This window comes from Heloderma suspectum, chromosome 1, assembly GCF_057233095.1.
Source record: "Heloderma suspectum isolate Gila_16-S chromosome 1, 16-S_ref, whole genome shotgun sequence".
NCBI classification, from domain to species: domain Eukaryota; kingdom Metazoa; phylum Chordata; class Lepidosauria; order Squamata; family Helodermatidae; genus Heloderma; species Heloderma suspectum.
The window spans coordinates 374,562,248-374,587,538 of record NC_139458.1 but is presented as its reverse complement, the minus strand read 5'-3'; the positions used below and the strand labels follow the sequence as shown (position 1 = coordinate 374,587,538).

The window sequence follows — 25,291 nt, the reverse complement described above, 5'->3', positions numbered from 1 at the left end:
TCTAATTAGACCCGGCATTCTTATGATTGCTTTAGGAGAAAAGCCAGATAATTCACTATTTTTGGAACTAAAACAAAATTAATGAGTAGCAGACACAGTAAATAAGTACAAAGCAGCATGAGGAAAACTAAAGATGCCCCAGAGTTCCTGACAATGAATGGGTAAATGCCTACCATGCTAACAATATAATCTCTCTATTAAAAGCTTGAACACAAATAATTGCAACCAAAGAAAAGATCCTGAGGCTTCAACCAAAAAAAAAAAAATACCTGGGAGTAAGCCCCACTGAACTTACTTCTGTGTAGACACACATAGAACAAACTGAAGTTTAATCCAGACAAGACAGAAGCCCTATTCAGGCCTCAGGGAAACAACATTAACCATTGGGGGGGGTTGCTATCCCCACCTCCTCGATCATCACTAGCCCTGCCCCCTCCATCATTGCTTTTGTCATCTTATCCCCATGGGGACTGTGAAGGGGAGATCCTCCTGCTTCCATGGGGGTCCCCACACTCTCCTATTTAGTCAAAAGGCAGATCAGGGAATAAGGATTCAACCTATGCTGGATGGGGTCACACTCCCCCGAAGAGTCGGGTTTGCAGTCTGGGTGTACTACTGGATTCAGGCCTGAACGTGGATGCCCAGGTTTCAGCAGTGGCCAGGAGTGTATTTGCACTGCTGAGGCCAGCACACCAACTGTGCACCCATTCCTGGAGGTGTCTGATCTAGCCACAGTGACACATGCTTTGGTTAGCCGTTTGTGGTTAAGACGCTGAATTGCAGACTGGAAGGTCGGCAGGACAGCAGTTCGAGACCCGAGTGCCGCGTGACGGAGTGAGCTTCCTGTCAGAGTGGACACTGAGCCCATAGAGTCCCAGAGTAGTTCTGATTCTGAGGAAGAGGAGTCGATCCTGGGAGAGGAACACGCTCCTCTTTCCCAGGGCCAACAGCTGACGGAGATTCCTCCCACCGGCATTCCTAGCTTAGATAGCAGTCCTGGGAGTGACAGAGCACGGGAAGCAGACTTGATGGACACGCGTCGCCGACGCAGAGAGCGGCGCCAAATGGAGGGCGCGGAAAGGAGGCGTGGTGCCCGGTTGGTGCGCAAACAACGGTTGCGCCCAGAGGATCCAAGGGAAAAGGGGAGGGACTCTCCCTAGCCCTTAAGTTCAGGGTCTGCCAGTGATTCCCTTTCAAACGGGGACCAACTATTCCAACTTAGGGCATAGGTACTCTGCTGCTCATATCTAGTTGCTAACGGTAGAGTTGTTAAGTTGCAAAAGAGGAATAAAGCTTTGAAAAGAATCCCTTTGTCTGTGTCTGGACTTGGCTACTGGATTAGACTGAGAGAGGCCTCCAAGGAGCCCTTGACACTCCCATCTTCAGTCCCAGTTTCTGCCAACCTAGCAGTTCGAAAGCAAGAAATTACAAGTAGATAAATAGGTACCGCTTTGGTGGGAAAGGTAACAGCATTCCATGCACTTCGGTGTTCAGTCATGCTGGCCACATGACCACAGAAGCGTGTTCGGACAGCACTCGCTCTTCAGCTTAGAAATGGAGATGAGCACCACACCCTAGAGTCCGACACGACTGGTTGGGGACACCTTTACCTTTTACCTTTTTAACAGGCTCTACATGGGCTGCCTTTGAAAAGCATTTGGAAACTTCAGCTAGTCCAGAATACTGCAGCCGGAATGCTGAAGAGGGCCAGCTACAGGGAGCACATGAGTTTCTTGTTTCAACAGTTTCACTGCCCACCGGTCTGTTTCCAGGCACAGTTCAAAGGGCTGGTTATAATCTATACAGCCCCATACAGCCTGAGACCAGCCTATCTGAGAGACCGCCATCTCCCATACAAGCCTGCCTAGATTTTGAGATTTTTCTGGGGAGGCCCTTCTTTCTGCCCTGCTGCCACCAGAGGCGTGCTTGTTGGGGACATGAGAGCAACTCTTCTTGCTGGCAGCAGCCAAGCGCTGGAACTTCTTGCCAAGGAGCTTAGATTGGCTCCCTCTCTGTTGTTCTTCCACCAGCAAGCAAACACATGTTTATTCAGTTAGGCCTGTGGCTGAGGGGGGTGGGGGGAATTGGTTGTGTGCTATTCATTTCTTTTATTGTGTTTTTAATTGTACTTTTAATTTATTTTTTATGATTGTTTTAATTTGTGTTTTTAATCTTGGCCTTATTATTGTTCACCAGAGCACCATTTTTTGGTAGAAAGGCAGGATATAAAACGTCATCATCAACATCCGATTGCATTCTGAATGGCTTCAGCAAGGTTTGACTCAAGCGATGACCCAGCATACAATCATCATCATGTTGTAAGACTTCAGCAGTTTGAGAAAACTGGTAATAGGCTGAAAATAGCTGTGACTCACCTGGCAAGTTACATAAATGTTCCCAAGTCTTTATAAAGAACATAAACAACACATTCAGTACACCACACGGTATACTATATCCTCCAACCATCTCCTATTTACCAAGGTAGATCACTGTCACTGATAAACTGGTTTCCCTGTTTTTGCTTTTGGGGGTCTCTTGTTAAAGTTTTGTTAGCATAAGAGCCATAAGAACACAAAATCCCTGGTTGGGTCAGACCACAGACCTACCTAGTCCAGCATTCTTTTCCCACAGCAGCCAGCCAGATGCCCATGGGAAGCTCACAAGCAAGTCATAAGCACAATTGCACCCTCCCACTCACTTTCCCCAGCATACTGCCCCTGCTATTGGAGGTAATATATAGCCATGAAAATAAAACTAGTAGCCATTGATAGCAAGATGCCAATCACACAATTAGCAAATGTGTCAACTGGCTTTTAAAAACTAACTTGCAAGCAGGGGGGAAGCCCAATTCAGATCAGGACTCTGGCATGGGCGTTAAAGGTGTTTGCCTTTGCCCTCACCCCACTGCAATTCCAACCCTGATGGGGGGGGGGGGAGACACGGCACCTACAATTTGCATTGGAAATAAATCTATTTGCTCCCATGCATCTGCCGTTTGCCTTGGGGAAAAAGGGTTCCACTGGAGCAAATAGGAGGTTTTTTCCCCCAAGGCAAATTGGAGGCATGGGCGGGCGGCTGATCTAGATCGGGACAGGGTTTACCCCCCCCCCCCATCTTCCCAATTATGCTGTGTACTTGGAATCTTGTCTGGAGTTGCTAGATTTACCATTCTTCAGGGTTCAGCCTGCTTTCCCAGGTCTAGAGAAATTATATCTCTGAGTTGGGGTGTGGATGGGACAGGGTCGCATCTTAATCATGATGTACATCTAAATGCACACATGTGAATGGTAAGGTTCTATGCAGTTGTCAGCCTGCCGAGGGTCATTTTGAACTGTTGATAACAGATTGTAGGATGACGACCCTTTCCTCGCCTAGCTTTAATTGTTGGAACAAACAACTCCATGGTTTTTTAAATGGTGCCAGTCAGGCTATTGGAGAGTAAATTAATGCAAAGAGTGGTGCTTTCAGCAGTGATGGTGCATGGATGTTCTGGAGAAATGGCATACTGAGTGTACTGACACAACTATGAACATGGTTAATGTTGCAGTTTCTGATTTATAGAGGAGACTGCCTACCAGCGGGCTGTTGTTTTGCTGAGACAGTCCTCCTTACATCTGTAAATTTTCCCCTTGCAATCATCTGGGGCAAAGGAGACATCATCAAGGTTTCACCTGCACTTTGAACATACCGAAATGTGCCACATTCAAATGCTGAAGCGCAACACTTTTCACAAAGCCCTTGCTGGCTGGTGGTTAAAAAGAGAGGTGTATCGCCATAGATGTGCCAGTGCTGATATTACTTAATACTTGCAGATCTCCCCTGCCCCTTTGCCTAAAAATTACCAGTTTTCCTAATGTACAAAAGTGGTTGCTCTGCTTAACAGCAATTATGTTCATAATATGGAAAATTGCCCCCGTACGTTAAACTTTCTAAGCACTTGGATGACGCACTCAAATATTGAATACCTGCTATAATGTGCTTCTGCTTAAGTGTACTTATTCTCGCTCTCTTTTTCGCTGTCTCTCTCTCAAATGCAGAACCTGAGACTATTAGCAGCCATAAATAATCACACACAGTGGTTTAATTTCAGTAGTCCAAAATAGACTGCTACTGCTATGCTACAATTAAGGTGGGATTGAATATAGGTGGGACTGAATTTCAGGTGGGATTGAAATCATAGCGTTCTTTCAGTCATAAATTCATTCCAGGATGCTGGTGTTCTCACCAAAGCACCATCATTAATGGGAACACAATTGCAGATAATTGCCACAGTAGTATAATAGTTACAACTGTATTTCAAGTCTCCCCCCCTTCATTATAAATCCATTTGGCTTCTGTTCTAATTTCCAGGCTGCCCTCAGAATTTATTTGATGTCATCCTTGCCTTGTACTTTAATGTTCCTGCTATTGTAATAGAACATTAATTATCTTTCCCATTAAAACATTGTAAAATGCTGCCATTTGAACTGTATACATTTTGTAAATGAGAAAATGGATCTCAGACACCCTGGCTGCTTTGATTCAATTTCACTTAATTAGCATTATCATAATTCTCTCCTTCTGTGGGTTAGAACATTAAGATTACTGATGTGCTGAACTCATAGAAGTAACCACCTATCTTACTCAGAAGACTTAAAGTTAGCACCTTTCTCTAGGAACAACATTCCTTTTTTTATATCCAGATATATGCTTTATCTATTTATCTGCTTCTCTGTTGCCATCGTAACTATTAGGACTTTAATTGCATACACACTTACCTGGGCGTAAGCAGCATTGAACTCAATAGGACTTTCTTCTGAGTCAGCATGCATGGGGTTGCACTAGGCGTCCACAGACATAGCTTGAATATAAAGTGATTTGCTGAAATTGTTCACAGTCTGCCAGGAATTTCTGTGTGCAATGCCTTTAAACTTCCCAAACGTTCTTCCCATGGGTTCTTTCTTCTCATACATTTAGCCTGTGATGCTATTCAGCATTTATTGGGGCTTCTGATTTTATGAAAAGTCTAGAGTTCGCACACATCCCCACATTCCCATTTCCAGCTAAAAATCAGCACATGCAGGCAAGTAAGAGAATGCACCTCCCATCCCAAACCCCTGGGGTGCCCTGCCCAACTTGCCCAGTATTGGTGACACCCATGTGATGTGCAAATCAGCAAAAGTCAAGCTTGCGAAAGTTCTCTGAATTCCATTTCGAAGCTCATTCTGACTTGAGTCTGTATCAAACTGCAAGCTTTGATTTTTGTTTCTCTTTGCATGAAAATCTGTGCATACCTTTGTACGTATTTTCCAAGTGTACGCATCAACACATCTTTGAAATGTATGCATTCTTTTCCCATTGATTAAAGCATGTTTGTAGGCATTTTCCAAAAGTACGCATTTTTTTCATGTGCATTTTTCAAACATACACCTGCTGCTTGAAGCATTTTTGTGTGTTCACGAATCACACTGCAAGCTTGGAAATGTACAGACTGTGACCACAGGTTGCATTCGAGTCTGTGTTTGGTCTGGAAGTGCGAACTGGGTAAATTCTGATCAAAGACTAACTGGAACTAATTTCTCATACATCCCTACACCCATGCATTGCTGTGTCCAGTTGGAACCCAGCCCACTGATGTGTGACTATACTTTTTTTCTAACCCTATACGGTTGCCAAGAGCTGCCATCCAGAGATGGAAAGAGAAAACACCTGCCAAAGTGGATGTAAAATTATCTAAACAGCATAATTGGCATAATTTACACTTTCATCAGCACTAGGCTCAGAAAATGAAGGGGCAACTCGGTAAAATATTACGGTCTGATATTTTCAATAAAGTATCTGGCAAAGGCCATAAATAATAAGCTAAACTGAGAGGATGTCATCTTGAATAATTTTGGGTTTTGCTGTACTGTTCACTTTTGCTTTATTGTTGAATGTTACTGTATGTGAAGGAAAAATTGTGAGTTGGGGCTGATGAGTTGATTCTGGCTGCTATCCATAGGCAGCTGACTAACTTGTGATATGTTGGTTGAACAAAGTCTTCTAAAATAACCTAAACTAAACAGCCTTCAAGAGAAAAGCGCCTAATGGTGGGGATGATGGGAAAAGCCCAGCACATCTGGAGAGTATCAGGTTGGGGAAGGATGCCTTAGAGGACCTGATCTTATTGTTGACCCCTGCATGGTATGACAAGGGTGTGGGAATTCCCTGAAGTTCAATAGTTTTGCAATCCTCTAGCCACCAAATGTAAATGTTATCTTTATAAAATGTAGAGCAATAACAAAAAAGTTTATTTTAATGAAGTTCATAGTTGATGCAATAAGGCACAAAAAGTAGCTTTTAAAAGTCTATAGATTTTCTTTGGAAAACTCTTAAAAACTCATCTTGATGTAATAAGTACATTTCAGATTAATTCACCACTGCTGAGTAATTTCAGTATCTACTACATCCTCTACCCTGTTCTATTCTGCCTAATGCAACACACTGCTTTGCTTTGGGAGGGAAATGGGCTTACAAGCCATTGTGAACATCCCACTTGTCTAAAGATTTTGATTGAGTTCAGTGATCCCTTCCACATGGGAAGGGTTTATTTTGTGAATCAAAGTTGAATTATCAGTATTATAATTCCCCAAAATTAGAAAAAAGTAAAAGTAAAACAAGCCCTAGTGTTTGGTTTACTTAGGATTAGACTGTGCACTGATTCATCTAGTCAAATGGGAGGTAAAGACTTGTATCTCTGTCTTGACCTTAAAACTGATCTGTGTTCACTTCGGGACACAGCTTCAGCCAGCTGGATTCGGTTCAAGTTATTACATCAGAGTTAGTGTAGGGTTGCCAGCTTTTTTCTGGCAGGGCTCCTGTGCCTTTAACATGACCTGATGATTGTTCCATCACTACATCTGCATGCTGGGAAAAGTTTCACCTGCTGATTTTCGCTCAGCTCTTAAAATCACAGGAGTCCCACCCCTCCCCACCCCAAACAAGTTTAGCAGCCCCAAGTAAATGCTTCAGGCTCCAAACCGCACTGCTCAGCACCTAACATTCAAGCTCCAACAGAGGGCTGAGACCCACTTTCTTTAGAGGCTGCAACAATATCTTATACCCTATCACCATGATGCCCCAATGTTTTGTACAAGAAAGGACAATGGAAAAGCATGGGCTTTCTTAAGATGACTCATGTAGGATTGCCCAGTGTCAACCTGGAGATCCTGCTGGTCCCTTTAAAAGGTCTAGGCAACAGTAAAAGATGCAAATGTTGCACCATAGTTCCACAATGTATTCCTGCATAGTTCCCCTCTCCCCCTCTGCCTGCAGTAACAAGCACTTCAGTTTTGCTGCACAGCTGGTGGAGGAGAATAATGGGTGAATGGAACCCCTGGAGCAGTGGAGTAGGAGACACAATAGCTGCATCCTCTGTGGCCACTTTGAAACATTTAATGGGACAAGCAAGTTCTCCAGGTTGATGCCTGCCAAGCCACCTTCCTGTATTCCTTAGACCCAACCTTCCTCAAACTGGCGCCTTTGGGACTTTAACTCCCAGAATTCCTGACCATTGGCCATGCTCTCTGAGGTTGATGAGAGTTAAAGTCCAAAACGTCTGGATGGCACCGGCTTGGGGAAGGTGGCCTTGGACACATCATAATGGAGACTTGCCTTTGCCATCTGGGAGAAATAGGCTGCCCCGTGCTCTAGCAAACAGGGAGACAACACCCAGCTTAATATAAATGGATCCCAGAAATCCTAGACACTGAAGAGTTTCACACTATCTGAAATTTGCCACACAGAAATATCTGTTCTGATTTCAGTTTTTTTCTGGAATAGATAAAAGTAAATAAATCTTTCATGAAAATGAGGCTTTTCACAAGAGAAAAGTTCTCACACTTTGCAGTACACATCATACTTCAGCTTTGCTCCCAGCTTGGTTCCTGCTAAACACTCCTTAAATTTAGCATCCATTTTCCGGTTCTGTGTTTCATCAAAAAGGCTCTTCCAGTCTCCTACTACACCTGGAACAAGAAGGAAATGGGGGCAGGGAGGGAGATGTTTTAACACTTAAAAATATAAAGATGATTTGATAGCCAAGAATGATTCACTAGCTTCATAATTTGTTGGTAACTTGGCACAAAATGGCACAATTAGTTGCTTGTCTTGAGGAATTAGGGAAGGATTTGAACTCCAGACACAAAAATATATGGCCTGTTTTTCTGCCAGAAATATTGGTCTTGCTTGCAGCGTTTCTTGTTTGGTAGAACCATGACAGTCACTTGCACAAGTGACTGCAAAAAACCCTTTATGTAACTTAATGCATAGTAATACAGCCTGGAAGGCCTATAGCTCAGTGGCAGCGCACCTGCTTTGTATGCAGAAGATCCCAGGTACAATTCCTGGCATCTCCAGGTAGGGACTGGAAAGACTACAGTCTGGCATTCAAGAGAGCCGTTGCCACTCAGTACAGACTGAGCCCTGCTGAAGAAACCGTGAGTAAGACATGGACATGGCCTCGAATTCACGTTTATTAAACAATTATTACAACTGATGAAAAAATGCAATGGCTAAAGAAAAAGTGCTGTCCATGAAATCTAACCTTAGCAAGAAACAGCACAAGCACCCCTAATGCAGATGGGCAGAAACTGACAAAAATGGAAAGGTCCCCTAAATGGGAAGACTGAAACCAAATTTTGGCTTAGATTTACCGGTGAAAATCCCAATGGCTTCACTGACATTTGCACTAGTTGTCAGGTGCCCTTTCTAAGGCTGCCATCCCAAACACCAGGGGCGGGCAAGTTGTGGCCTTCCAGATGTTTTGGCCTATGACTTCCATCATCCCTCACCATTGACTATGCTGGCTAAGGCTGATGGAAGTTGTAGTCCAAAACATCTGGAGGGCCACAAGTTGCCTGTGGCAACTTACATACACACTTACTTAGAACTAAACCTTATTGAAACCAATGTTCTGAGCAGAGATTCATAGGGTTGCACTGTTAATCATAACAAAATGGAGAACACCATGATTGCTCATAACTTAGTGTTCTAAACTAGGGCTGTGCACTGCTTTGGCACGAGGCCCAAAGCCCGAGTCAAAGCAGGCTGCTTCGGGTCCCTTCGAGTCTCTTCCGAAGCGAAGCAGAGGGGGCACGAAGTGACCCGAGACAGGTCGGGGGCTCTCCGAAGTGCCTTGGTGCACTTCGGAGCTTCAGCACCGCCGGCTCTGCCACGCCGGCACCCCCAGGTCTTTACTTGAGCTTCCCATCACCGTCGCTGCCACCTCCGATATCACCGCCTCCGTTGCTGCCGCTGTTGCTGCCACCTCCACCGCCATCATCGCTGCCACTGCTGCCGCCAGCTCCATCGCCCCCTCCACCTCCAACACCGTGCTGCTGCTATCACGGCCACCGTCATCGCTGCTGCCAGCTCCTGAGGCCTGGACGCGTGCTGGCCCTTATTGCAGGGAGTCGGCATTTTAAAAATGGCGACTCCCTGCAATATGAACCGGCGCGCATACAGACCTCAGGAGTTGGCAGCGGCGATGACAGCGCAGGAGGAGGAGGAGAAGGCAGCGGAAGTAGAGGCAGCAGCGGCAGGGGAGGAGGAGAAGGCAGCAAGGTAAGGAGCTGGGTGGTTGCGCAGGGGCGTCAGGGGGGACCCAAAGTTGGGTTCGGCCATTCGAATCCTGCTTTGGGTTCGGGGCCAAGTCAGGTCGGGGGCCCCCTGAATCAGCCCGAGCTGAATCAGGCCCACCTCCAAAGCAACAAAGCAGCTTCCGAGTTGGATCGGGGTGGGGGGGTCCCTGCATAGCCCTACTCTTATTCCAACTATAGCCAAAAAAACAACACTATTGCCACCTATCTTATTTTAAAAGCAGTTTACCTTTCCGGAAAAGAAGTGGACCGGCTGCACCATGCGTCTCCTGCGATCTGTCCCTCACTGCTTGGAAGTCAGCCCTGCCTGCAATTGACTTAATTTGCTCTGTGGTAGCTGCAAACCCAAAGAATTCGGCTACTTGCTTTACTCCAGCCACCAGGTCCTGAAAATAGTGATATGATCATATAGAAAGAAGAGCTATCTTTTCCCATGGTAAACTAGATCAACCAATATTGGATGCAAAACACAAAATCAGTGCTCAGCACGGATCTGCTTGCTTTGTCCCAATTCTGGTGACATCAGTACAGATAGGTAAACTACCAGCACAGGCTTAGGACTCAGGAATGAGGACTGCAGGAGTCTAATGGGCACTCGATGTTCCGCAACCTCCCCAACACCCAGCACAGACCACCTTATTTGAGTACACAATCACTGTTCATGCAATTAATATGTATTTTGGGGAGAACCATCCAAATTAATGTCTGTCACAACTGAGGCACATCAAAAAGGAAACATGTCATCCCTCTCTAACAGAGCTTGCTCTTCCCACTCTTTGGGTTGGTTAGCCACAATGATTTCTCAGTTCTATAAACCTGTTTTAGCTGCCACAGCACTTCCAGGGATCACAATTTTACTCAAACCAAACTAGGAATTTCACTGTTAATGACTTTATGGCAGGGATGGACTACTTGTGGCCCTCCAGATGCTGTTGGACTGCAACTAGCGTCAGCCCTAGCCAGCATAGCCAATGGTGAGGAATGGTGGCAATTGCAGGCCAAAACATCCAGAGGGCTATGAGTTTTCCACCCCTGCATTACAGGGTAACATTGGCACCAAGATTACTAGGTTGCTCTACTCATGTGTTTCAGATGCCAAATCAAGGATGCAGGCAAAGATAATTGCCCTCTAATTCCAGGTGTACATGGGCTGTTTGTATGGAGTTACTCAGTGGTAAGAGAAATATGCTCTGCGCTACAAACAATCAGAGGTCCTTTGCCCTTCATTCTCTCCTTCCTTTATTTTCACTCAGATGTTCCAGGCTGTTCCCTAGCATTCAGAATAGGTTGAGGAGCAGAACCATGGGTGAGTTCTGGCTCAAACTAAGCCCCGGAACCTGATTTAGTCATACTTTCCCAAAAAAACATGAGTTTGGGACCACCTCTCTTTATCTTCCATAGTCAAACAATGGAATTCGCTAGCACAGGATGTAGTGATGGCCACCAATTTGGATGGCTTTAAAAGAGATTCCTGGAGGAGAAGGTTATCAATGGCTACTAGTCCTGATGGCTATGTGCTACCTCCAGTATCAGAGGCAGTATGCCTATGTGCACCAGTTGCTGAGAAACATGGGTGGAAGGGTGCTGTTGCACTTATGTCCCGCTTGTGGGTTCTCGGTCAACAGCTGGCTGGACACAGTGTGAACAGAATGCTGGACTAGATGGACCTTTGGTCTGATCCAGCATGTCTCTTCTTATGTTCTTATCTTTTTGTAGAAAAATAAGTCTTGCTGGTGATTATGAATATACTCACCTCTTTTAATCCTTCATAGGTCAGAATCAAAACATTTTCATCATCTATGTGTTTGTTCCAGGTGACTGCCTGGTCAAAATAGGATCCCCAGGCAACTGCAGATCAGAAAAAGGCAACACATCAGAATGGTTGTATTACTATTGGAGGCTGTCAAAACCTTAACAGCAGGCTATTTTAATAACATTTTTGTGTGCGTACAGTGACTCTTTATGTCCACGGGAGTCACAGGGTTCTATTCAGATTTCATCATACTTAGAGTAGACCCGCTGAAATCAATGGGACTTAAATTAGTCACAACTTGAGTCCCATTGATTTCAGTGGGTCTACTCTAAGTATGAATCCAATTGGATCCAACCCCTATACACTCACAAGGAAAGAGGAATGATTATTACTGTTAAGGAGAATCATGAGAGTCTTGCTAGTTGAATTGAATAGGGTCAGCTCTTGAAGAAGGCACTTGTGAACATTCTCCGTTCAGCTTGAGCTGGAGACACACCATAGCATTTCCAGAGTGAATGTGGTATGATTGCCCATGGTGCATACGCTTATCCCACAATCATGTTGACAAACAGGTTTTGCAGGGTTTTATATTGTTTCGAAAAACTGCCAACTTTATTTGACTGGAGGTGACAGTGAGACAAAAGAAATATGTGTACATACACCACAGACAATAATGCCTCTATTATACCACTTTTACCTCTCATAAAAACTATCACCAGTTTCCAATCCATGTTCATCAATCAAAATTACAGAGGGTACAGCTTTTTCACCTCCAGACTGTTGCTGGAAAACTAGTTTTGCCAGCATGCCAACAGGGAGAAGGTGTAGCTCAGAGCACCGACTTTGCATCCAGAATGTTCCAGGTTCAATCCTCACCATCTCCAGGTAGGGCTAGGAAAGAATCCTGCCAGAAAACCTGGAGAGCCACTGCCAGTCAGTGTCGACAATACTGGGCTAGACCAAAGGGCTGACTCAGTATAAGGCAGCTTCCTATGTTCAAATCATGGTTGTTAGCAAAACCCAACTCTTTCCCTGCTTATGTCACCATTACCAAACCTCAGATAATCCCAGCAGAGTTTTAATGTAGCCAACCTAATACATTTTTCCCAAGACATTTAGTCTCCCAAATCTATTCAAAAGTAATGGAGTACCTTGCCCATTCATAAATTCGGAAAAAAACTCCTCCCAGGAGTTATAACTTGGAATGCTTGGAGCATTGTTGTGAAAATGGAAAAATGATGCAGCCACATCTTTAGGATTTCGAAACAACACCAGTACCTGAGGTGAGAAAAAAAATTTAGCTCCTCCTGACATGAACAAAAACAATACTGCCAAAAAAAGCCACTTCGCTACCCACTATATGTGCTCTGTGCTACCAAAAATGCAGCTTGAAGAGAGTGATTCTTTTGGAAGAGAAGGGCAGGTTGAAATCATGGCCATGATTATTCCACAAGACCCATCAAAAAGCATGATCTCAGGCACTCCAACCTCTCTAGCTTTGCCTGCCTGAAAGGCTGTAGCATGGGCACACTGCAACATTCTGCATGCAGTCACCACAGCCCAATGATCTCTGGTGGGCATGAGAGGTCCCCTGTGCACATGGAGCTCTCCTAGCTGCATTTTATTTGGAGATTAGACACTTCATGAGTTACGTTTCCAGCAGTGTACCTGTATCTTACCTGCAAAAAACCCAAACATTTATTATTATAAAACATGCATTTGGATATGGATATGTGCTTCAAGGAATTCCTGAAGCACACATTCCTACTCCAGGGGTGGGCAACCTTTTTGGGCCATTGGCACATTCAGCAATTTGATAAACTGTCCTGGGCACCAACACAAAATGGCTGCCATGGGAAGTGTGGAAAAGGACACGTAGCCTGCCCAAATGACTAAGCACAAGGCAGAGGTGGGATCTGAGACCCAACACACTAAACAACTCCTTTGAACCCAGTTTTCAGCACCAGTAGAAACCTCTTTTACAGCAATCCCAGCTGCCGGTAAGAAAATGTGCTTGTGGTTGTTTTTACGTGGGAGGTGTAGGGCACCATGGCCGGTGCCAAGACAGGTGTCTGGGGGCACTTTGGTGCCCACAGGCACTATGAGTCTACCCCTGACATAACCTGTTGTGCTATATCATCGCTAATATCCAGTGCCAGAAATGCGTTAATGTGCCCACATAATGTGCTCTCATTGACTGCCCGTTCCCTTCAAGTTATAAATCGCTTCTGAAAATATCTCCTAACAAATGGTAGAAGGGGGTGTTATCAATCAGGGTAGAAACCTACCTTGGCTTTATTTTTGAAGATAGACTTGGGAAGATTGTTGTAACGGAGATGTGTGGCCACAATCCTTGGAGATGGGAACTGCTTCATCCTCTAATTTTTTTTTTAACAAAGGAAACGAATAGTAACCCTTGAGTCACACATATATGATAGGGATTAGCTCCATTGACACATATAGATGATTCCTCACCCTAATCAAAAGGCAGATGGAATAGCTTTCATTTTACAGAATAAACCTGCACAATTTATCACCCAGCAAGCCAAACAGAACAGCCCTGTGCTCCTAGGGTTGCCAACATTTTTGGGCCACTGGGCCCATTTGGAATTTTGAGAAAGTGTCAGGGGCACCATGGCAGGTGCCAGTGCACAGAATGGCTGCCATGGTGGGCCGGGTCAGACACAAAACTCCCATTTCACAGAAAGACAAACTAGTGAGGGCTAAAAGACAAGTAACTTGTCGAAGAACCTGAACACATAGGAGTGGTGGTCTGAGTGGTGCCTGAGCCCCCAAACACAAACACACTCCTCTGAGCCCACAATTCTCCCTCGTTGAGGATCTTAACCACCACTCTGCTTTTGCAATTCCAGACCAGCAGCAAAACCAAGGTCATTACTGAGCACTTGGTGGGCTGCCATACATGGCTAATGGGTTACTTCTGGCTTAATGGATCACACGTTGTGATGGCCTGCTCTGGAAGAGCTGCCTGCCCATATTGCTTTACTTCCTTTCAGTGGGTTGGACTGAGACATAGAGAGCAATCCTGTCACCCACAGACAGAGTCTGGGGGGCCACAGGATTTTTCAGAGTCCTGGATCTGAGGCCAAAGACAGCACTCAAACCTTGGACCCAGGCCAGGAGTCTGAGCTCCCCACCCCCTTCCCCTTGCAGCCAACACAGAGAGAACCGCGCCGGCTGCCTTGACAAGCTCGCAAACACAAGCTTGGAGAGGTGAGGAAGGGGCGGGGAGAGAGGGGACTGGGGAAGCAGGGATATGAGCTAACCCCAGCCTTCTACCCTATCTGTCCCTGACACCTTAGCTAGATGGGTGAAAATGCCCATCTAGGTAAAAGGCAGGCTGGTGGGAGCATGGAGGCGAAGTACACCTCCACCGCTCCGCCCACTCTGCATAGGATGCCCATCAGCCTCCAAATTTGGAGGCTGACAGGCATCTGGATAGGATTGTACCTTTAGTCACTGAAAATAAATTACGTCCTATTGATTTCAATGTTGTTGTTCAGTCGGTGAGTGGTGTCCAACTCTTCGTGACCCCATGGACCATAGCACGCCAGGCCTTCCTGTCCTCCGCTCTCTCCCAAAGTGTGCTCAAGCTCATATTCATTGCATAGGTGATACTATCTAGCCATCTCATCCTCTGCCATCCCCTTCTCCTTTTGCCTTCAATCTTTCCCAGCATCAGGGTCTTATCCAGTGAGTTTTCTCTTCGCATCAGGTGACCAAAATATTTGAGCTTCAGATTCAGTATCTGTCCTTCCAATGAGCAGTCAGGGTTGATTTCCTTTAGGATTGACTGACTGGACCTCCTTGCAGTCCAGGGGACTCGTAGGAGTCTTCTCCAGCACCACAGTTCGAAAGCATCAATTCTTCGGCGCTCAGCCTTCCTTATAGTCCAGCTCTCACAGCCATACATTACTACTGGGAAAACCATAGCTTTGATTAGACGGACCTTTGTCGGCAAGGTGATGTCTCTGCTTCTTACTATGCTGTCTAGGTTTGCCATAGCTTTCCTCCCAAGGAGCAAGCGTCTTTTAATTTCATGGCTACAGTCACCGTCTGCGGTGATCTTGGAGCCCAAGAAAATAAAATCTGTCCCTGATTCTATTTCTTCCCCTTCTATATGCCAGGAAGTGATGGGGCCAGATGCCACGATCTGAGTTTTTTTAATGTTGAGTTTCAAACCAGCTTTTGCACTCTCCTCTTTCACCCTCAACAAGAGGCTCTTGAGATCCTCTTCGCTTTCTGCCATTAGGGTGGTATCGTCTGCATATCGAAGGTTGTTGATAATTCTCCCAGCAATCTTAATTCCAACCTGTGATTCATCCAACCCGGCGTTTCTCATGATGTACTCTGCATATAAGTTAAAGAAGCAGGGCGACAGTATGCAGCCTTGTCGTACTCCTTTCCCAATTTTGAACCACTCGGTTGTTCCATGTCTGGTTCTTACTGTTGCTTCTTGACCCTCGTACAGGTTTCTCAGGAGACAGGTAAGGTGGTCTGGTACTCCCATCTCTTTAAGAATTTGCCACAGTTTGTTGTGATCCACACAATCAAAGGCTTTAGTGTAGTCAATGAAGCAGAAATAGACGTTTTTCTGGAATTCTCTTGCTTTCTCCATGATCCAGCGAAAGTTGGCGATTTGCTGTCTAGTTCCTCTGCCTCTTCGAAACCCAGCTTGTACTTCTGGTAGTTCTCGGTTCACATACTGCTGAAGCCTAGCTTGTAGGATTTTGAGCATCACTTTGCTGGCATGTGAAATGAGCGCAATTGTATGGTAGTTTGAACACTCTTTGGCATTGCCCTTCTTTGGAATTGGAACGTAAACTGACCTTTCCCAGTCTTGTGGCCACTGTTGAGTGTTCCAAATTTGTTGGCATATTGAGTGCACTTTAACAGCACCATCTGTTAGGATTTTAAATAGCTCAGCTGGAATACTGTCATCTCCGCTAGCTTTGTTGTTAGTAATGCTTCCTAAGGCCCACTTGACTTCACTCTAGGATGTCTGGCTCAAGTTCAGTTACCGCACTATCATGGCTATCAGGGACATTCAGATCTTTCCTGTATAGTTCTTCTGTGTATTATTTCCACCTCCTCTTAATCTCATCTGCTTCTGTTAGGTCCCTGCCTTCTTTGTCCTTTATCATGCCCGTCTTTGCACAAAACGTTCCCTTGAGATCTCCGATTTTCTTGAAGAGATCTCTAGTCTTTCCCATTCTATTGTTTTCTTGGATTTCTTTCATTGTTCATTTAAGAAGGCCTTCTTGTTGGTTTGTGCAGGGACAGGAAACACACAGGAAACACCCTTTGACCAGGGTCACGGTGAAAGGCACACCCCTGGGCAGGGCTAGCATACCCAAAGTAAATGCGGGGGTTGGGGCACACAGCAACTGTACTGAAAAGAACCTGACTTAGGAAAAGAATCAGACTTCAAGCAGTCTCAGGAAATCCGTGTTTTTCCTGAGAAGCTCCAGGGTGGCTGCCGGATGGCCACGACGTCATGTATCCCTAACGACCTCAACATGCAGCCAGCTTGGAGTAAATTGCTGGTGGAAACACCCCCCTGGTCCTTCTCCAGGAGCTCCTGCTGAAGGAAGTGAGGTGGGCAGCTACAAGGAAAAGGGCCTTTTCTGCTGTGGCACCCTGGCTGTGGAATGAGCTCCTTAGAGAGGTTCATCTGGCACCTATGTTGTACTCCTTTCAGCGCAAGCTGAATACCTTTTTATTTTCCCAGCATTTTAGCACTCTAGTCTTTAAGCTCTGCTGTTTTAAATCTGTGTTTTAAATCTCTGCATTGCTGCTAGATTTTATTCTGGTTGTATTTTTATAATGTAGTTTTAAGGTGCAATCCTATCCAGATAGGCGGCCGCCTCTGAACTCAGAGGAGACCACCTACCCAAAGCAGGGCAGGAGAAGCACGGAGGGGATTGTTCCCTCCATGCTTCTCCTGCCCTGCATTTTTGGCTAGACAGCTGACTGCGGCTGTCTAGCTGTGGGAAGACGGAGCGGGGAAGGAGGCTGCTGTGTCGTACAGGCATTTCAACCCGCCACAGAATGCCCTCAGCCATGCCCCTTTTTGGCCGCTCCATACTCCTCTTGCGAGCACGTAGGACAGGGTTGTTCCGTGCTGCCTCAAAGGCAGCGTGGAAGTGGGGGAAGGTTGGTTCTCTGGGAACTGACCTTGGAGTGTGGGCTCCGAGGTCAGTTTCCAGATAACACTATATCTTATGGCCTTCTAGCCGCTGTCTAGCAGCCATAGGATTGCTCCCTCAGCTTTCATATTTTATATTGTTTTATGCTGTATTTTGTGGTTTTAATTTTTGTGAACCATCTAGAGAGCTTTGGCTATTCTTTCCACCTCTTCTTAATCTCATCTGCTTCTGTTAGGTCCCTGCCTTCTTTGTCCTTTATCATGCCCGTCTTTGCACAAAACGTTCCCTTGAGATCTCCGATTTTCTTGAAAAGAGCTCTAGTCTTTCCCATTCTATTCTTTTCCTCGATTTCTTTGCATTGTTCCTTTAAGAAAGCCTTCTTGTCTCTCCTTGCTATTCTCTGGAACTCTGCATTCAGTTGGGTATATCTTCTCCTTTCTCCCTTGCTTTTCGTTTCCCTTCTTTCCTCAGCTACTTGTAGAGCCGCATCAGACAGCCACTTTGCTTTCTTGCATTTCTTTTTCTTTGGGATGGATTTCGTTGCTGCCTCCTGAACAATGTTACGGACCTCCGTCCATAGTTCCTCAGGCACTCTGTCTATCAGGTCTAATCCCTGAAAGCTATTCCTCACCTCCACTGTATATTCATAGGGGATATGATTTAGGTCATACCTGAATGGTTTAGTGGTTTTCCCTACATTCTTCAATTTAAGCCGAAATATTACAACAAGAAGCTCATGATCTGAGCCACAGTCAGCTCCAGGTCTTGTTTTTACTGACTGTATAGAGCTTCTCCATCTTTGGCTGCAAAGGACATAATCAATCTGATTTCGATATTGACCGTCTGGTGATGTCCATGTGTAGAGTCGTCTCTTGTGCTGTTGGAAAAGAGTGTTTGCTATGATCAGCGTGTTCTCTTGGCAAAACTCGATTAGCCTTTGTCCTGCTTCATTTTGTACACCAAGGCCATGCTTGCCTGTTATCCCGGTGATTTCTTGACTTCCTGCTTTGGCATTCCAATCCCCTATGATGAAAAGGACATCTTTTTTTGGTGTTAGTTCTAGAAGGTGTTGTAGGTCTTCACAGAACCGATCAACCTCAGCTTCTTCGGCCTCAGTGGTTGGGGCATAGACTTGAATTACTGTGATGCTGAATGGTTTGCCTTGGATTTGTACTGAGATCATTCTATCGTTTTTGAGATTCTACCCCAGTACTGCTTTTCCCACCCTTTTGTTGACTATGAGTGCTACTCCATTTCTTCTAAGGGATTCTTGCCCACAGTAGTAGATATGATGGTCACCTGAATTAAATTCGCCCATGCTTGTCCATTTTAGTTTGCTGATTCCCAAGATGTCGATGTTCAATCTTGCCATCTCATGTTTGACCACCTCCAGCTTACCTTGATTCATTGATCTGACATTCCAGGTTCCTAAACAATATTGTTCTTTACAGCATTGGATTTTCTTTTCACCACCAGACACATCCACAGCTGAGTGTCCTTTCGGCTTTGGCCCAGCCGCTTCACTCTTTCAATGGTTCTACCCTAAATCTGGATCCAACACTATTACGACTGTAAGTGAAGCATTTGATTTTGGAGGCTGGGGTTTACAGCTTACTAACCTGATACTTTTCCGGATCTCCACACTCAATAAATGGTAACTCTGTGTTCTCCTGCTTAGTTTTCAAAGCTGTAGCAATCAGATCATTCACAATCTGAATGAGCCAATTAATACCTAGAACAAACAAGAAGTATCTTCAGTAGCTCACAATGCTTATAGAAGCCTGCAAGACCTTTCATTACCTCAATTGATGCAAAATAATTGCACCTAGATCTGGTGGGATGGAAATCCTCTGCAAGCTATATTCAAACTCTTTATTTAAAGTATATTGACTTGAGGCTGCTGACTTACAGCCTGTATCAGCAAGTATGTGGATTGGGCCAGTTAATGCTGAGAGAGTTTAAGCACGGGGAATTTTGCTCTTGTACACTAAATTATATAGGTCAAAAGGGATAGATCCACAAATGCAAGGTGGGTATGCATGCAGGGCAGTCCAAACATTAACATAAATAGGGAAAACCTTTGCTCATACGGAAGTTCCATTTGGATATTGAAATTCCCACATGCAAAAGGAATTGCTGGATCAAGGTATTTGTTTTCTAGTTCTGTTTTGGCTATAACAATAGTGGATGTCAAAACCTATCTATAACTGAAAAATAGCTTCCAGCTGCAATCCTCTACACACTTACCTGGGAGTAAGACCCCCCTGAATTCACTGAGGCTTACTTCTGAGTAGACATGTATAGGATTGCACTGTAAATGACCAGAAAAGAAAAAAGGCAACTGCTGCTTTCCCATCATATGTAACTAACAATGGAAATGAGCAAGTATGGTCAAGTACAGCATAGTGGCTTTTGTTCTTTACTGATGGTACAGACATATCACCATAAGCTAGAACATTAAACTCCCCCGCCCCCGAAAAATCCTTTTGTGTCCCCAAAACACTGGCAAGGAATGTGGAAGCAAAGTATATTTGATCAAGAGGAAGGACCCATGGATCAGGCCCTTGGAAGCCCTGCCATCTAACCTGGAAGGAAACCCACTCCTTTAATTTGAAGTGATAGTAAGGCAACCTGTACATGCTCAGAGATACTTTTTTGGAATATAATTGTATATTAAAAAAGCATGGCCATGCAAGTGAGAAGCTACAGGAACAAGACCAACAGTACCCAGAACAATTTTTGTCCTGCTTACATCCTTGTATATTAGCATGGTTATGCTTGCCCCAACCCTCACAAATAAAACATTCCGCAGTGTAGTTTTGGAACTATTATAATGACAGTTTGAAATTTCATTTCAAACTATCAAATTTATAACCAAATCAAATTTAATTTGTTTAATATTTGACCAGCTCTGTAACACAGTCTCTAACAGTTTCTAAAATTAAATCAGTAGGGCATTTTATTCTAATATATGTTCACTTTTTAAATATATCTTCATAATACAACCACCTAAAATAATGAATAATCGACTATCCCTCCCAGAAATCCATTACTATTATTATAATAAATAATTATACCAAATAATTATTAGAATTATTTGTTCAGTTTACAGAGTAACCTATACGAGTCAAGCCAGACCAGGGACAGGGGGGGCTGTCACAAAGAGGTGAAAGGAAATAAATATTTTTAGAGGGCAAAGATAACAGTACAACATGTAATAATAATACAGGGTGTTTCAAAAAGATGGACCCGATTTGAAATCGCTATATCTCTGCAACCACGAACCACCCATGAATGAAACTCTTACCACTTGAAAGGGTGGGGCATAGAGTTTCAAATGATTACCACTAGATGCCTCTCTCAGTGCACAAACAGCCCCTAGCCTCAGTCACTCGCAAGATGGCGACCCCGCAACACAAGGCGTTTTGCGTTCTGCAGTTCAGCAAGACTGAATCCGCAATTGCGGTGCAGTGTGCGTTTCAACGGCGTTTTGGCATTGATCCGCCAATGCCAAAGATCATTCGTCATTGGTACTGACAATTTAAGGAAAGGAAACAGGCTGTTTACGTAAGGGGAAGAGCACAGGGCGACCATGCACTCCAGAGGAAAACGTGAGAAGAATTCAAGAGAGTTTTCAGCGTAGCCTGTGCAAGTCCACTCGTCATGCCAGCCAAGAACTTGCAACCGGTATGGCCTCATGATTAAACGTCGCCTTAACACACGCCAGACAGTCGTATGAGAGATTGCAAGTTCTCGGCTGGCACGACGAGTGGACTTAGGTGGGCTACACTGAAAACTCTCTTGAATTCTTCTCACGTTTTCCTCTGGAGTGCATGGTCGCCCTGTGCTCTTCCCCTTACATAAACTGCTGTTTCCTCAAATTGTCGGTACCAATGAATGCTCTTTGGCATTGGCGGATCAATGCCAAAATGCCATAGAAACGCATGCTGCACCGCAATTGCGAATTCAGTCTTGCTGAACTGCAGAACGCAAAATGCCTTGTGTTGCGGGGTCGCCATCTTGCGAGTGACTGAGGCTACGGGCTGTTTGTGTGCTGAGAGAGGCATCTAGCGGTAATCATTTGAAACTCTATGCCCCACCCTTTCAAGTGGTAAGAGTTCCATTCATGGGTGGTTCATGGTTGCAGAGATATAGCGATTTCAAATTGGGTCCATCTTTTTGAACCAGTGTATTGGCCAAGCTGAGAGGTTATAGGCTATGCCCCAGCCTTATGAACTCGCTGCTTCCCTTCATTCTTCCTTCATGTGCTCCGACTTCCTCCCTCACATTCTGGCTCATAGTAACTGCAGTTTGCTGTGATGTCTAAATTAGGCAAACTATGGTTGCCACAAACGATAGTTAACCTCCGAAGCAGAACTGAAATTCCACTTGAAGTCGTGATTTCCAGTTCTGGTGTAGGGGCAAACTATAGCTTACGTTTATATCACAGCAAAAAAATGGTTACCACCAACAAGAAAGGGAGGGTAGAAATTGCAGCATACAAGGAGAAGGATGAAGAGGAAAGAACGCACAAGCCTGAGGTATAACTCCAATGGCAAAACCATGGACTGGCCATTGTCTCTCTGGGTTGTCCACTCCAAGCTGAGTTTGATAGTGCCTTAAAACAATATAAAGCACTTTAAGGAAACATTTGCCATGAGGAGGTCAGGGCAAAAGCTAAATTGTCACATGGGACAGCACCACCAATGCAGTTTCCTCTTGCCACAAGAAAGCCTTGTTTTCCAGGCTTCAAAGCATGTTAGAACAATGTTCTGAGAAAGCCTGTTGCTGACACTTTAATCATTCACACCACATTTTATTTATCACTAAAACCTTTTAGCATGAATCCCCTCTTTTCAATGGCTTGCACAATGCAGCAGCTATATTACTGTTAATTAGTAGTAGCAATGGCTGAAAAGGTGGACTAGAACAGAGTTTTCAATAGCTGTCAAATGCATCAAAAACAGTAAGCCTGCTGGCGTTATCTCTCTGTAAAGCAGGGCTGGGGAACCTGTGGCTCTCTAGATGTTTTTTGCTGGACTACAATTCCCATCATCCCTGACAATTAGCCATACTAGCTAGGACCAATAGGCATTAGAGGCCAACTTCATCTAGAGGGCCAAAGATTTCCTCCCCACCTGCTATAAGCCATTTAAATGGCAACAATTGTACACACTATCTCAGCGATGTTATTTAATACCTCTACTTCTACCAGAGGTGGGCAACTTCTGGCCCTCCAGATTTTGTCCAACTCCTATCATCCCTGATCACTGGCTATGCTAGCTAGGGCTGATGAGAGTTGTAGAATCAAAGGCCAGAAGCTGCCCACCCCTGACTTACACAGTATTTTAAAATGTCACTTTGCTATTTTGCTCATGGCATTATTTCTGCTGCAAAACAATTTAAGCTTGTATTCACCACATTTGGGATAGGACACCAACACCAAATCATCTTTTCTGCTTTCAAAATTCTCCAGGGCTTGGAATGTTTCTGCGCTGCATACAGTGGACGGGTAGAGAGTTCCCTGATACGAAAAAAGAAGTTCACTGAGGTTCAGTCCTTTGGATTTTTCCAACGCTTTCTCTATTTCTTCTACAAACTTTTTGTCAGACATGGTTGCCTTCTCTGTTGTGGGCTACTGCAGCGTTCTTAGGACAACAACTGCCTTTAAAGAGGGTCTTTCGAAGGGCGGAGTCATCATTCTCAACTTTGTGTTTATCCTTTTATATTTTCTGTATTTGATGAGCAAGAAGCGGGATTAGATCAGCTTCCTTATCTCCTCCCTTTCTATTCTCCAGAAGAGAAAATAACCCACTTGCCCAGCCTTAAGTACTGTTTACACTCTGGAGGTAATCCCAGCTGAAGCCAAGCAACCTGGGCGTGGCTGGGACTACAAAGTAAAACAGACACAAGAACTCTATCACTTGGTAGGCATACCCAAGAAAGTATCAAATTTAAATTTATATAACGTTAACAGGAGCCAAGTTTCTCACACCACAAGTAGGACCTTTGAAATGTATTTTGGTAGCTAGCTGTATGCTTAATACTCTCAACTTCATCTCTTATTACCGTAAAGCAAACACGTCTGGTGTTTCAGTAACTGTCTTACATAATGCTTTCACCATGCAAAGTACTATACAATTCATTTCTGATTCCTCCTCAGGTGATTCCTCCTCAACTCTGTGAGGTAGGCCATTCTTATATTGTAGTAATGGACTGAAGCAGAAAGTCAGTGATGTAGTAGTTCAGACCATCCATTACATTCATGGCCGAGATAGAATTATACTTCAGATTTTCCACATGCAGATCCATTTTTCTGAATTCTGGAGTTTAGATAGAATTGCCTTGCTAGATTATAGCAAGGGTCTATCTGGTCCCATGCTGTTTGCAACATTATCCATCCATGTACTGGGTAAAATCCAATATAAGTCTTACATAGAGTAGACCCATTGAAATGAATGGGACTTAAGTTAGTCATGACTAATTTAAATTCAACTCATTTAAATAGGTCTACTCTATGTAGGATTTATGTTGAATTTGACCCATTGTAGCCACAGCCATGCTGTTCTTTGCCCCTAGCAGCTGGAAATCAAGAGGTGCACACCCAGTGCTTGTAAGCATGAAGGCTTTTGTAACATCCCTTCTCTATACAGAACAGCAGATGCAAATCCGAAATTATACTTGCAGAAAGATGCCAGGTATTAATCTTTCTGCATCAGACCTAGCCTCATTATGGGTTGTCAAGTTGAGTGGTGAACAAGTGCGCTGGGTTATGTCTATCGCAGAAAATAAGAAAAACAAAATTGCAAGGCAACATCTTTTATTGGAGAAACTCCTGTTTCTGTAGGACAATTGCAGGTTTCAAGTCACAATGAAAGCTAAGTTAGGTAGACGCAAATAACTGTTTCTTAGGGTGCAATCCTATGGCCGCTAGTCAGCAGCTAGACAGCCATAGGATAGGTCGGTTCCTGGAAACCAACCTCGGAGCCCGCTCTCTGGGGTCAGTTCCCGGAGAACCAACTCCCACCCCCTCCCACGCCGCCTCATAGGCAGCATGGATCGGCCCCGCGCTCCGCACTTGGAAGAGCAATGCAGTGTGGTGAGAACGGGGCGTTCCCAGAGGCGGGGAGGTCGGAAATGGTGGTACTGCCACTTCCCGCGCTCCACGGTCTCATGGCTAGACAGCTGAAATTGGCTGTCTAGCAGCGAAAGCAGAGCAGCGGGAGCAAGGAGGAGATCCACTCCTCACCACTCCTCCTGCCCTGCACTGGATAGGTGATCGCCCCTGGGGCTCGGTGGCAACCGTCGATCCACACAGGATTGCTCCATTAATCACTTCAGAATTGAGCCTAAGATACCCCACGAACTTTGTATTTCAAAATACTGCCATCAACAAGCAACACTTGTGCCCAGACTGCCCTGTGCATCTAAAATACTATTAGTGCTCACACTATGTCATGAGAGAACGGGATGTTTTTCTCTTATGAGCATAGCACCTGGCTGGCTCCTTGACAGCAACAATTCGGCTATCTTCTTCTTCCATCAGAAAAACTGAGAACCCAGAACTTTCAAGAAGCAAGAGCTGATAGTTAGGCCGGACATGGGTGCGAGTCATAAGAAAGACCCTATATATGAATATTTTAAAGATACTCCCTCTTTAGAAAAAAAAGAAAAGCATACAAAGTATATGCAGCGAGACAAAGAGATGCAAACCTTACTTGTAAGATTGAAACAGTCTAAATAATATTCTA

General features: G+C 44.6%; 1 protein-coding gene across 1 annotated transcript; it reads right to left on the bottom strand.

Moving 5' to 3' along the window:
• Positions 1-6,250: 6,250 nt before the first annotated feature.
• On the bottom strand, positions 6,251-23,196 carry SULT6B1 (sulfotransferase family 6B member 1). Its single transcript, XM_084832368.1, has 7 exons — positions 22,959-23,196; positions 19,160-19,272; positions 13,659-13,748; positions 12,522-12,648; positions 11,371-11,465; positions 9,847-10,003; positions 6,251-7,985 (listed from the first exon to the last, which is right to left on the bottom strand). The coding sequence occupies exons 1-7, from the start codon at positions 23,152-23,154 to the stop codon at positions 7,855-7,857; spliced, it is 909 nt and encodes a 302-aa protein (XP_084688494.1). The 5' UTR covers positions 23,155-23,196; the 3' UTR covers positions 6,251-7,854.
• Positions 23,197-25,291: the final 2,095 nt, after the last annotated feature.